Below are 12,103 nucleotides of genomic sequence, written 5' to 3'. Positions count from 1 at the left end.
TAGTTGCAGATACAGCCTGGCCATTTGGAGGGAAGGTGGAGAGATAGGACGATACGGGTGGTGGTGGGAAGGAGAAGAGCGCTGTGTAGCGTAGTATGCAGGAATTAGATTGAGGAATGAAAAGAATGCAGATGCAGCTTGGGAGGTTTTGGGGTTAGTGGGGGCGGGAGGGAGGGGAGGGGGGGGTCTTAGACAATGGGAAAGGAGAGGAGCAGGGAAGAGAAAGGATGGATAGATGATTGGTAGAGGGCAACATATAATGATGATGAGGGGACATGAATAAGGAGGAGGTGAAAGGATAGACGGTGTGTGGAAACTGTAGGTAGTGGGTGTGGTTACAATATGTTCCTGTAGGTTGAGACTGGGATAATTTCTGGAGTGGAGAATGTGTTGTAAGGATAACTCCCATCTGCGCAGTTCAGAAAAGGTGGTGGTGGAGGGGAAGCTTCAGATGGTTTGGCTTGTGAAGCAGCCATTGAAATCAATTGAGTTATGTTCAGCAGCATATTGTGCCACAGGGTGGTCTGCGATGCTCTCGGCCACAGTTCAATGGTGGCGGTGATTGGTAGTCATACTGATATAAAAAGCTGTGCAGTGACTGCATCAGAGGTGCTGCATGACATGGCTGCTTTCACAGGTGGCCCAGCTTCTGATAGGGTAGAATAAGCCTGTGGTAGTACTGGAGAAGGAAGTGCTGGATGGGTGGATTGGGCAGGTCTTGCACCTGGGTCTTCCAATGGGAAATGATCCTTGTGGTAAGGTGTTGGGATTGGGAGTGGTATAGGAATGGGTAAGGTTGTTGTGGAGGCTCAGTGGGTGATGGAACACCACTTTAAGGAGGAGTGGAAAGGATCTTTGATAGAATGTCTCGTTTCACGGCATGAGGATAGGTAATCGAATCCCTCACAAAATATGTGATTCAATTGTTACTGTCTGGGGTGGTATTGGGTGACAAAGAGGGCGCTCCTTTTTAGCTGGTTCTTGGGGTTAGTGGGAGGATTAAGGGGGGGGGGGATGTGGGAAATCTTTTTGCAGACTAGGTCTGGGGGATAGTGGCTGTCTGTGAAGGGCTTTGTGAGATGCCTAGCATACTGGACAAGGAAGTTCTTATGACTATGCATATGCTGTCCTCAGCTATGGGACGAATATTTTGGTTTGGAAGGATGGTAGCACACCTTCCTGGACTTTGGTCTCCTCCTCTCTGATAGCTCCATACACACATCTGTTCACATTAAACCCACCAAAACCAACAGTACCTGCATTTCAACAGCTGCCATCACTTCCACCCAAAAAATCCCTCGCATCCAGCCTGGCCATCTGGCGACAGCATATCTGCAGCAACAATAATTCCCTGGCCCATATCCTGCCCTTCACAACAGACACTGTGCCCCAGACCTAGTCGGCAAACAGATTTCCTGTGCCATATCCCCGCACATCCTTGATCTTCCCACCACCCACTCGTCTCCCAATATTTGGATAAACCGAACCACATCCTACATCAAAGCTTTGGTTATTAACTATCATCATGCCCTGAAGTGAAGGACATCCTACCCAAGATCCTTCCCACCACTACTAAAGTGTTGTTCCATCACCCACTCAAACTCCACAGCATCTTAGTCCACCCCTATGCCAGTGCCAGTCCCAATCCCTTTGCCACATGAATGATGTCCCTGCAGCAACACAGCCTCTCCAATCCACCCACAGAACACTTCCTATACCAGTCCTGTCAGCAACTTATCTTACATCAGACACCAGGACAGTTGTGAAAGCACCCTTGTCACATACCAGCCCTGATGCAATCACAGTGAAGTTTTTTTTTTTTTTTTTAATTGGTATAACTGCCACCCAACTGTCCACCAGAGTGAACTTCCACCCCCAAAATGTGACTAAGAGCAAAGTGGACCACCCCAATACATTTTCTGCTCCTAAAATTATTCCGGCATCAACTCCACACCATCCAGCCACCAGTTTCCACCCCTTCTGTCCTATCATGTCCTCTCAATTCATGTCTTCTCACCCTCATTATTCTTTCCTTCTCTCTGCTTCTCTCCTATCCTGCTCCCTGTTCCCCTACCCCCCCCCCCCCCCCCATCTCTTCCCTCTCCCACAACCTCCTGATGCTGCTTGAGACAGTGCAGTGCTGCTACATTCTACAGTAATCCCGTCACGCTCTGCCAGAAAGCACTCTTCTCCCCCCCCCCCCCCCCCCCCCCGGCTTCCTCTCCCCCACTCATACCTTGCTATCACCCCCCCCCCCCTCAGCCCCACAGTTGCAGTCTGGCCATAGCAACTGGAGACAATGGTTGTATGTGCATGAGGTGTGCCTGCTTGTGTGAATGTGTGTGTATTTCATTTCCTTTCTGAAGAAGGCTCTGACTGAATTATTAGTGTGTAACAGTCTTTACTTTGTGCCTGTCTGCAACTCAACATGTCCTCTTTGTGGGCGTAGCAGTCCAGCCTTTTCATAATTGTTGATTCACCACTGCATATGTTAGACTGTGATTACAGTGTTAATTTAAATTGATTAGCAAAGGACATTTTAAGTCTGAATTTGCACTCCTTGTTGTAATAGAAAGTCCCTCCAAAGTCTCTCCTAGAAGTATAACATAAAAGCTCTCAAATTGATCTCTATAGTGCCTCTAAACATGTAAAACATCTTTTCTCAGTATTTTAATTACATCTGAAGTCACATTTCTTCTTGAAATAGGTGGAATAGAAAATCAACAAATTTGCTCAACAGTGGAAACATGTTTCTAATTTTTCACTTATTCCACATCCATGCCCCGTCCGCAACTGGCAGATGGATCACAATCAACAATGTCACGTTCCCTCTTTTTCTGAGACACTGCGTGGATGTTTGGTTTTTAAACCAGGACATTGGCACAAAGTCTGGCAATCAGGAACTTTACACCATCACCTCTCCTCCCCTTGCCGGCCAAATACTGGCAGTGAAAATCTTTTCCACCAACAGGATTTGAACCGTCTTACTCCCGGTTCAGCGCCATTGCACAAGCGTGCATTAGCAATCTCAGCCATGGAGGCGAGCTACTTAGAACTTGTTGATGGAGCATTAACATATTTTTTTTTCCTTTTTTGTAAATGTGTATTATGTATTCGTGTCTTATCATCTGTTCTACATCCCTCAATATGCCCTCACTATGAATTTAAGGAACAAAAAGTATGCATAGTGTGAACCAGGTGGGAGCACAGTTTAATCGGCTGCACAAATGGCCATTGCAGATGACATACAAGGCGGACAGCAACCAGCTGGGATTCCTGCAGCTGCTGTCGGTGGAGGCACAGCAGAATATCACCTACCACTGCCTCAACTCGGTCGCGTACTTCGACTCGGCCAAGAGGACCTACCGCAAGGGCCTCAAGCTGCTCGCCTGGAACGACATAGAGATCACCCCGCGGGGCAACCAGAGGGTGCGCTACGAGGTCACCGACGACGACTGTCGGGTAAGTCTGTGGGAACTGTCACTTCGCATGCCTTGTGCTCATGCTACCCATGTATTGCTGTCACTCTGGAATTGTGTCTTTTTTAAAATTTGTAAATTTATTAATTGTTTTCCTTTGGCATTGCCTTATATAAGTATGATCCATTCTTTGCCCCTGCCTCTTCAAAATGGCATAAAAACAATTTTTTAAATTACTTGACCAGGCAGTTTATTCTGCACTGCTGAAATAGTATTACAAAGCTTCCTCTTCTACTTCTTTGTACTGCAATAAAATACAGGTTAGTGAAATATGGGACTGCTTTTTTTAACCCTTTATTTGGAACACATAGAAATATTGTGAAGAAATAATATTAAGTTACTTAAATTAGACGTATTGGTCATGTGAACAATTTTACACGCCTCCCTTCATCCTTCACCAGGATTCAAACCAGCGTACTCCACATCAAGTGTCACTGCCCAGTAATATGTTAGCAACCTCAGCTTCAGATGCAGATCATGGAGTCAAGAATACCAGAAAATTGATCAGTTGACGGATACACGAACCATAGAATAACATCTGGTTGGAACAATGTGCATATTTTTTCAGGGTTTGTGTGTTGCAAAACTGCCTGTAAAAACTGAAGACAAATGTATGAAACAGCTATATAAGACTAGCACTGTTGCGTGGCTGTGAAGTTAAGGCATCAATACAGAAGCTCTGTAAAGCAGAAATATGCATGAGATGATGGATGGGAGTCACATTCAAAGACAAAATGTGCAATGAATCGGTACGGAGTTGTGTTAAAATTGTCCCCATAGAAAAACTCTCAGAATTCTGGCTGGGGTGGTACGGTCATATAAAATGAAGACATGACTGTGCCATTAAAATATGGTTTTCCATGCTTACAAAGAGGAGAGGGTATGAAAATCTCAAACCAACTGGTTGATGAGTATCCAAAGTAATGTAAAGAAAAGTCTGACTCCAAGTAATGGGAAAATTCAAGGAGAAAGAGAGAAAGCCATTTGATAAGGAAATGGTCAGTAACTTACTATCAGTGGATAAAGTTATCGTTGTGGTCTTCAGTCTGAAGATTGATTTGGTGCAGCTCCCCACACTACTCTATCCTCTGCAGGCCTCTCTACATACAATTTTAACCCCCCCCCCCTCTCCCTCCCCCTCCCCCTTCCACTTCACTCCATTACCAAATTGAAACTTCTTTGATACTCAGAATGTGTCTTGTCATCTAATCCCTTCTTGTACTTAAATCGTACTGCAATTTTATTTTCCACCCGGGTTGATTCATTCCCTCCTCATGAGTTAGTAAATGTTGTTGTTGTTGTGGTCTTGAGTCCTGAGACTGGTTGATGCAGCTCTCCATGCTACTCTATCCTGTGCAAGCTTCTTCATCTCCCAGTACCTACTGCAGCCTACATCCTTCTGAATCTGCTTAGTGTATTCATCTCTTGGTCTCCCTCTATGATTTTTACCCTCCACGCTTCCCTCTGATACTAAATTGGTGATCCCTTGATGCCTCATAATATGCCCTACCAACCGATCCCTTCTTCTAGTCAAGTTGTGCCACAAACTCCTCTTCTCCCCAATTCAATTCAATACCTCCTCATTAGTTATGTGATCTACCCATTTAACCTTCAGTATTCTTCTGTAGCACCACATTTCGGAAGCTTATATTCTCTTCTTGTCTAACCTATTTATCATCCATGTTTCACTTCCATACATGGCCACACTCCATATAAATACTTTCAGAACGACTTCCTGACACTTAAATCAATGTTAACAAATTTCTCTTCTTCAGAAACGCTTTCCTTGCCATTGCCAGTCTGCCATCTAATCTCCAGCATTCTTCTGCAGCACCACATTTCAAAATTTTTTATCCTCATCTTGTCTGAGCTGTTTATCATCCACATTTCACTTCTGTACAATGCTACACTCTGAACAAATAACTTCAGAACAGACTTCCTAAACTTAAATCTATATTCAGTGTTAACAAATTTATCTTTCTGAGAAAGGTTTTTCTTTCTATTGCCAGTCTGTATTTTATATCCACCCTGCTTCAGCCCTCATTAATTATTTTGCTGCCCAAATAGCAAAACTCATCTACTACTTTTAAGAGTCTCGTTTCCTAATCTAATTCCCTTAGTATTACCAGATTTAATTTGAGTATGTTCCAAAACCTTGTTTTACTTGTGTCGATATCATCTTGTAATGACTTTTTAAGACATTATCCATTCCATTCATTTGTCCTTGCAAGTCCTTTGCTGTCATATTGACAATAAACTTCAGTTGTCATTTATTTTCCTCAGACTTGAATTGCTTTTCTCCTTCACTGCTTGCTCAATGTACAGACTGAATAGTGTCAGGGAGAAGTTACAACACTCTCTCACTTCTTTCTCAACCACTGCTTCCCTTTCATGTTCTTTGACTGGTATAACTGCAATCCAGTTTCTGTAAAATTTGTAGATAAATTTTCACTTGCTGTATGTTTCCCATGCTCCCTTCAGAATTTCAAAGAGTGTATTCCACTAAACATAGTGAAGAGCTTTCTCTAATTCTATAACATGCACTTACATTAAGGTTTGCATTTGTAGAAACTATTTTCTAAGATAAACCATAGGCTCAGTATTGCCTCAAAAGTGTCCAGAACCCAAACTGATCTCCCTCCAGATTGGTTTCTACCAGCATTCCGATTCTTCTGTCCAGTACCTTGCAACCATAACTTATTACACTGATACTATGCAGCATGTGATGTGTAGTGTGATTGTGTCTGTTGTGTGAGGAAGTGTAATTTTGTTTTTGCAGTTCAAGAGACCCGAGTGGGCCCAGACGGTGATCAGCTATTCGACAGACAAGTCAGTGAGACTGCCCATCACGGATATCGGCCTCCGTGACATCGGCCAGCCGGACCAGAAGTTCTGGATCGAAGTTGGCAATGTGTGTTTCATCTGAGCGGCTGAACAGACATTTCCGTCACCTGATGTCCGACTGCAAATATCGTTTCCTAACAGCTGAGCTGGAACCTGCCAGAAATGATTTGTACACTGATGTCCTGTAACATTCGCAACTTATGAGCACTCCCAATAAATGACCACAGATTGTATTATTGGTGTTCCATATATTTCAGTATATCAGCACTGCTGTGACACTGTTGGCATTCTGAATAGTTCACATTGTTCAGTGATGGCATTCTGTCAGAAGTGATACTTTGTGATAGTAACTTTTGATGTCATTTTCTGTTGACAGTGGGGGGAATAACAAATTGTAAGGCATTGCAAATTATTATATTGTAAATTGATTGGGTAACTAATTTAATCTTACGTGAAATGAATTCTTCTTCCGAGGAATGGGCAAACTGCCTGTCCCGATCATAAAGTGAGTTATTACCAATGTTTCCCTTTTTTTCTAATTGTGATAATAAATATTAAATACAGAAATATGAACAATAGTTCACAAAATATTTTTCAACATGTCTGAGAATCTCTACACCATTTGACATTTGTGGTTATTGCAGTGCATTGAAAAGGACTGTTTTCAAGTAGAATAAAGAAAAGTATGGATTTGTAATTAACAGGGAATTTTTTTAGTTCCTCTTCTTTATTGTAGCTTTAATTAAAAAATAATATTATACAGAAAATTGTACATCTGTAAGAAGGATGCTGAGAATCTATGGTGCTAAATGTCAGAAAAAAACAAATTTTGATTTTGTTCCTGTATATTTATATATCTTTTAATATCTTGATATATCTGAGGTGATCTGCAATCCATTTAACATTTTGTGTTAAAGCAATTGTTATTTTCTGTATTGTCTGGTTGTAACACTCAAAAACCTGCAGCAGTTATATAATTAATGGTTCTTTTAATCACAAATTTGCATTAATTTTTTTGTGTATAATTATATCAAATTCACACTGTAACTACACAACTTTTTCCAATAATTTTGTATCAAATTCGAGTATTAATCAGTAATATTTGCAGGAAATAACGACAATAAGCAGATAATGTGTATCATAAAGACTCCATTTGTATGATGGTAACATGTATGTTTGCATTGTGTCAAATATTTGTTGCCTGGGTATTAACTGTTTTAACTTAAGTGTATTGACGTGTTCACAAGTGCCATAATGAGAAACATATCACTGCCATGTTACCAGTAATTCGACATTACTGTGTACTGAAATATTTATATATTTTCTGTGCCATTTTCCATTCCATTTTTGTACTTTAATAAAAAAATATGTAAAATCACTGCAAATATTTTTGCAAATTTCTGATTACATGTAAATAAAAATAAAGAACAAACACTGTGTAATTTCAATTGTATTCTAATCCTGTTGAAGTAAATAAGGGTGATTATAATTGAAGCTCCGTAGAAAATACTCATAATGACATCAATTTTGAATGGAATACTATCAAAGAAGAGGGGAAATGTTAAAAAGGGGGGGGGGGGATTAATGAAAATATTCCCACTAGATCGCACTGTAAACATCATAGTGTGAATGGGTTTGGCTACAAATGACAGATGAATTGCAATACGATGGCTATAGTTTGAGTTGCGCATTACTCCGACTGTACTGTTCAGTGCGCATGACTGCACAAGTTTGGCAGTCAAGAGTTGTGGGACCGTTATTTAGATAAGACCATCCATTGAGGCAAGGTCATACCACATCAGATGGGAAAAATTAGTTTCTAGTTGTCCTCAGACCACAAATCGCATAAAAAACAACAATGGCACTTATTTTTAATTGTCGTGAGAATGGCGCAAGACGTATTCAGTATGCTGTCCACCACTTTCTGCCACAAATTGAAATTCATAAATGTGTCCACAACAGATCAGAATGTCTTGGGTATCATGTTCAAAGTGCATTGCCCAGTGTGTGCTTCAGTTCCTATGTTTGTAATTGGGGCACTGAACACCGCACCTTTCAGGTAACCCCTCAGGCAGGAATCACACAGACTACGATCCAGTGGTCTCAGTGGCCAGGCTGTAGGGAATTGATGGCCGATAACTCTAGCATTTCAAAATGCTGGTGCAGCAGCTGCTTCACTGGCTGTGCTACATGAAGAGTAGTGGCAAATTGCATACAAATGATCCTACCCACTCTTCCATGATGTTGAATGGATGGAATGATGTTGGTCAGCACAGGACTTTGTAGCATTTACCGGTGATGGTACAGGTAACTGGACCCTTGAGACCCATATCCCTGAAACTGTGGTCCTAAATAAATGATCTATTTCTACATCTACATACATACTCCACAATCCACCATACGGTGTGTGGTGGAGGGTACCTCGTACCACAACTAGCGTCTTTTCTCCCTGTTCCACACCCAAACAGAACGAGGGAAAAATGACTGCCTGTATGCCTCTGTATGAGCCCTAATTTCTCTTATCTTATCTTTGGAGTCTTTCCGCGAAATGTAAGTTGGCGGCAGTAAAATTGTACTGCAGTCAGCCTGAAATGCTGGTTCTCGAAATTTCCTCAGTAGCGATTCACGAAAAGAACGCCTCCTTTCCTCTAGAGACTCCCACCCAAGTTCCTGAAGCATTTCCGTAACACTCGCATGATGATCAAACCTACCAGTAACAAATCTAGCAGCCCGCCTCTGAATTGCGTCTATGTCCTCCCTCAATCCGACCTGATAGGGATCCCAAACGCTCGAGCAGTACTCAAGAATAGGTCGTATTAGTGTTTTATAAGCGGTCTCCTTTACAGATGAACCACATCTTCCCAAAATTCTACCAATCAACCGAAGACGACTATCTGCCTTCCCCACAACTGCCATTACATGCTTGTCCCACTTCATATTGCTCTGCAATGTTACGCCCAAATATTTAATCAACGTGACTGCGTCAAGCGCTATGGAGTATTCAGACATTACGGGATTCTTTTTCCTATTCATCTGCATTAATTTACATTTATCTATATTTAGAGTTAGCTGCCATTCTTTACACCAATCACAAATCCTGTCCAAGTGATCTTGTATCCTCCTACAGTCACTTAATGACGACACCTTCCCGTACACCACAGCATCATTAGCAAACAGCTGCACATTGCTATCCACCCTATCCAAAAGATCATTTATGTAGATAGAAAACAACAGCGGACCTACCACACTTCCCTGTAGCAACCAGGTGATACCCTCACCTCCGATGAACACTCACCATCGAGGACAACGTACTGGGTTCTATTACTTAAGAAGTCTTCAAGCCACTCACATATTTGGGAACCAATCCCATATGCTCGTCATACCTTAGTTAGGAGTCTGCAGTGGGGCACCGAGTCAAACGCTTTCCAGAAGTCAAGGAATATGGCATCCGTCTGATACCCTTCATCCATAGTTCGCAAGATATCATGTGAAAAAAGGGCGAGTTGTGTTTCGCAGGAGTGATGCTTCCTAAGGCCATGCTGATGCGTGGACAGCAACTTCTCTGTGTCAAGGAATATCATTATATTCTAACTGAGAATATGTTCGAAAATCCTGCAACAAACCGATGTTAAGGATACTGGTCTGCAATTTTGAGGATCTGTCCTTCTACCATTCCTATAGACAGGTGTCACCTGTGCTTTTTTCCAGTCACTCGGGACTTTATGTTGGGCAAGAGATTCGCGATAAATGCAAGCTAAGTAAGGAGCCAATGCAGTAAAGTACTCTCTGTAAAACCGAACTGGAATCCCATCAGGACCTGGCGATTTATTTATTTTCAACCCATTCAGCTGCTTCACAACCCCAGGGATGTCTATCACTATGTCTATCACAATGACGTTGACCAACACAACACAGTCACCTTTGCAGAATGAAGCGGTACCGGTCGATGTGCGAGTGAATTTGTCAGTGCCCATATTCTGAACTCTGTCTATTGGCATGTCCTTGGAGAAGGAAATGAGCTTTGTCTGTCCACAGAATGTTTGATGGCCATTCATAGTTCACTTGCAAGTGAGCAAGGAATCCTAGTGCAAATGTTTCTCTTACTGGTAGGTCAGCATGAAGCAATTCCTGAACATATGTATCTCAGAACTGACAGCAATGCTGGAAGTTTAATATAATTTTATCCACCACACTTGCAGACATGTCCAAAGTTTGGACAATTCCCTCTGCACTGCATGTTTGCGCACTATCACTTGTTTACTCTTGCAATGCTGTAGCCACATCTTGAATTGAGGTCAGGGGTGTGTGATAGAAGTGCTGATGTTCTCTATATATACATAAATGATTTGGTGGACAGAGTGGCCATCAATCAACAGTTATTTGCTGATGATGCTGTGGTGTACAGTAAAGTGTTGAAGTGGAATGACTACAAGAAGATACAAGACAACTTAAGACAAAATTTCTAATCATTGTTATGAATGGCGGCTAGCTTTGAATGGGGAAAAATGTAAGTTAATGCAGATGGGTAAGACGAACAAACCAGTAATGTTCAGATACATTATTAGTAGTGTGCTGCATGACACGGTCAAGTTGTTTAAATATCTCGGTGTAATGCAGAACGATATGAAATGGTTGAATGAGTAGTTGACAACTGTGGTAGGGAAGGCAAATAATTGACTTCGGCTTATTGGGAGAATTTAGGAAGACCACATATAGGATGCTGGTGCAACCTATTTTTGAGTACTGCTCAAGTGTTTGGGATCCATACGAGGTTGGATTGGAGGAAGACATCGAAGCAGTTCGGAAGTGAGCTGATAGATTTGTTACCAGCAGTACGTTCGAACAACATGTAAGTGGTACAGACATGCTTCGAGAACTCAAATGGGAATCCATGGAGTGAAGGAAATGTTCTTTTTGAGAAACACTATTGGGAAAATTTAGAGAACCAGTATTTGAAGCTGACTGCAGAACAATGCTACTGCTGCCAAAATACATTGCATGTAAGGACGGAGAAGATAAGGTGCAAGAAATTAGGGCTTATATGGAGGCATATACACTCCTGGAAATGGAAAAAAGAACACATTGACACCGGTGTGTCAGACCCACCATACTTGCTCCGGACACTGCGAGAGGGCTGTACAAGCAATGATCACACGCAGGGCACAGCGGACACACCAGGAACCGCGGTGTTGGCCGTCGAATGGCGCTAGCTGCGCAGCATTTGTGCACCGCCGCCGTCAGTGTCAGCCAGTTTGCCGTGGCATACGGAGCTCCATTGCAGTTTTTAACACTGGTAGCATGCCGCGACAGCGTGGACGTGAACTGTATGTGCAGTTGACGGACTTTGAGCGAGGGCGTATAGTGGGCATGCGGGAGGCCGGGTGGACGTACCGCCGAATTGCTCAACACGTGGGGTGTGAGGTCTCCACAGTACATCGATGTTGTCGCCAGTGGTCGGCGGAAGGTGCACGTGCCCGTCGACCTGGGACCGGACCGCAGTGACGCACGGATGCACGCCAAGACCGTAGGATCCTACGCAGTGCTGTAGGGGACCGCACCGCCACTTCCCAGCAAATTAGGGACACTGTTGCTCCTGGGGTATCGGCGAGGACCATTCGCAACCGTCTCCATGAAGCTGGGCTACGGTCCCGCACACCGTTAGGCCGTCTTCCACTCACGCTCCAACATCGTGCAGCCCGCCTCCAGTGGTGTCGCGACAGGCGTGAATGGAGGGTCGAATGGAGACGTGTCGTCTTCAGCGATGAGAGTCACTTCTGCCT

General features: G+C 42.9%; 1 protein-coding gene across 2 annotated transcripts in view; it reads left to right on the top strand.

Annotated features, from left to right (window-relative positions):
• LOC126109845 (collagen alpha-1(I) chain-like) overlaps positions 1 to 7,765 on the top strand; it is a 269,369-nt gene extending 261,604 nt beyond the window's left edge. For both annotated transcript variants that reach the window (XM_049914904.1, XM_049914903.1), the window contains 2 exons: positions 3,241 to 3,462; positions 6,259 to 7,765. In XM_049914904.1, coding sequence (XP_049770861.1) covers positions 3,241 to 3,462; positions 6,259 to 6,405 — 369 coding nt within the window. In that variant the 3' untranslated portion in view covers positions 6,406 to 7,765. The remainder of the gene's footprint in view (positions 1 to 3,240; positions 3,463 to 6,258) is intronic.
• The last annotated feature ends 4,338 nt before the right edge of the window (positions 7,766 to 12,103 follow it).

This window comes from Schistocerca cancellata, chromosome 12 (assembly GCF_023864275.1).
Source record: "Schistocerca cancellata isolate TAMUIC-IGC-003103 chromosome 12, iqSchCanc2.1, whole genome shotgun sequence".
NCBI classification, from domain to species: Eukaryota; Metazoa; Arthropoda; class Insecta; order Orthoptera; family Acrididae; genus Schistocerca; species Schistocerca cancellata.
The sequence above is the reverse complement of the archived record's forward strand: the minus strand, read 5'-3'. Positions and strand labels throughout refer to the sequence as shown.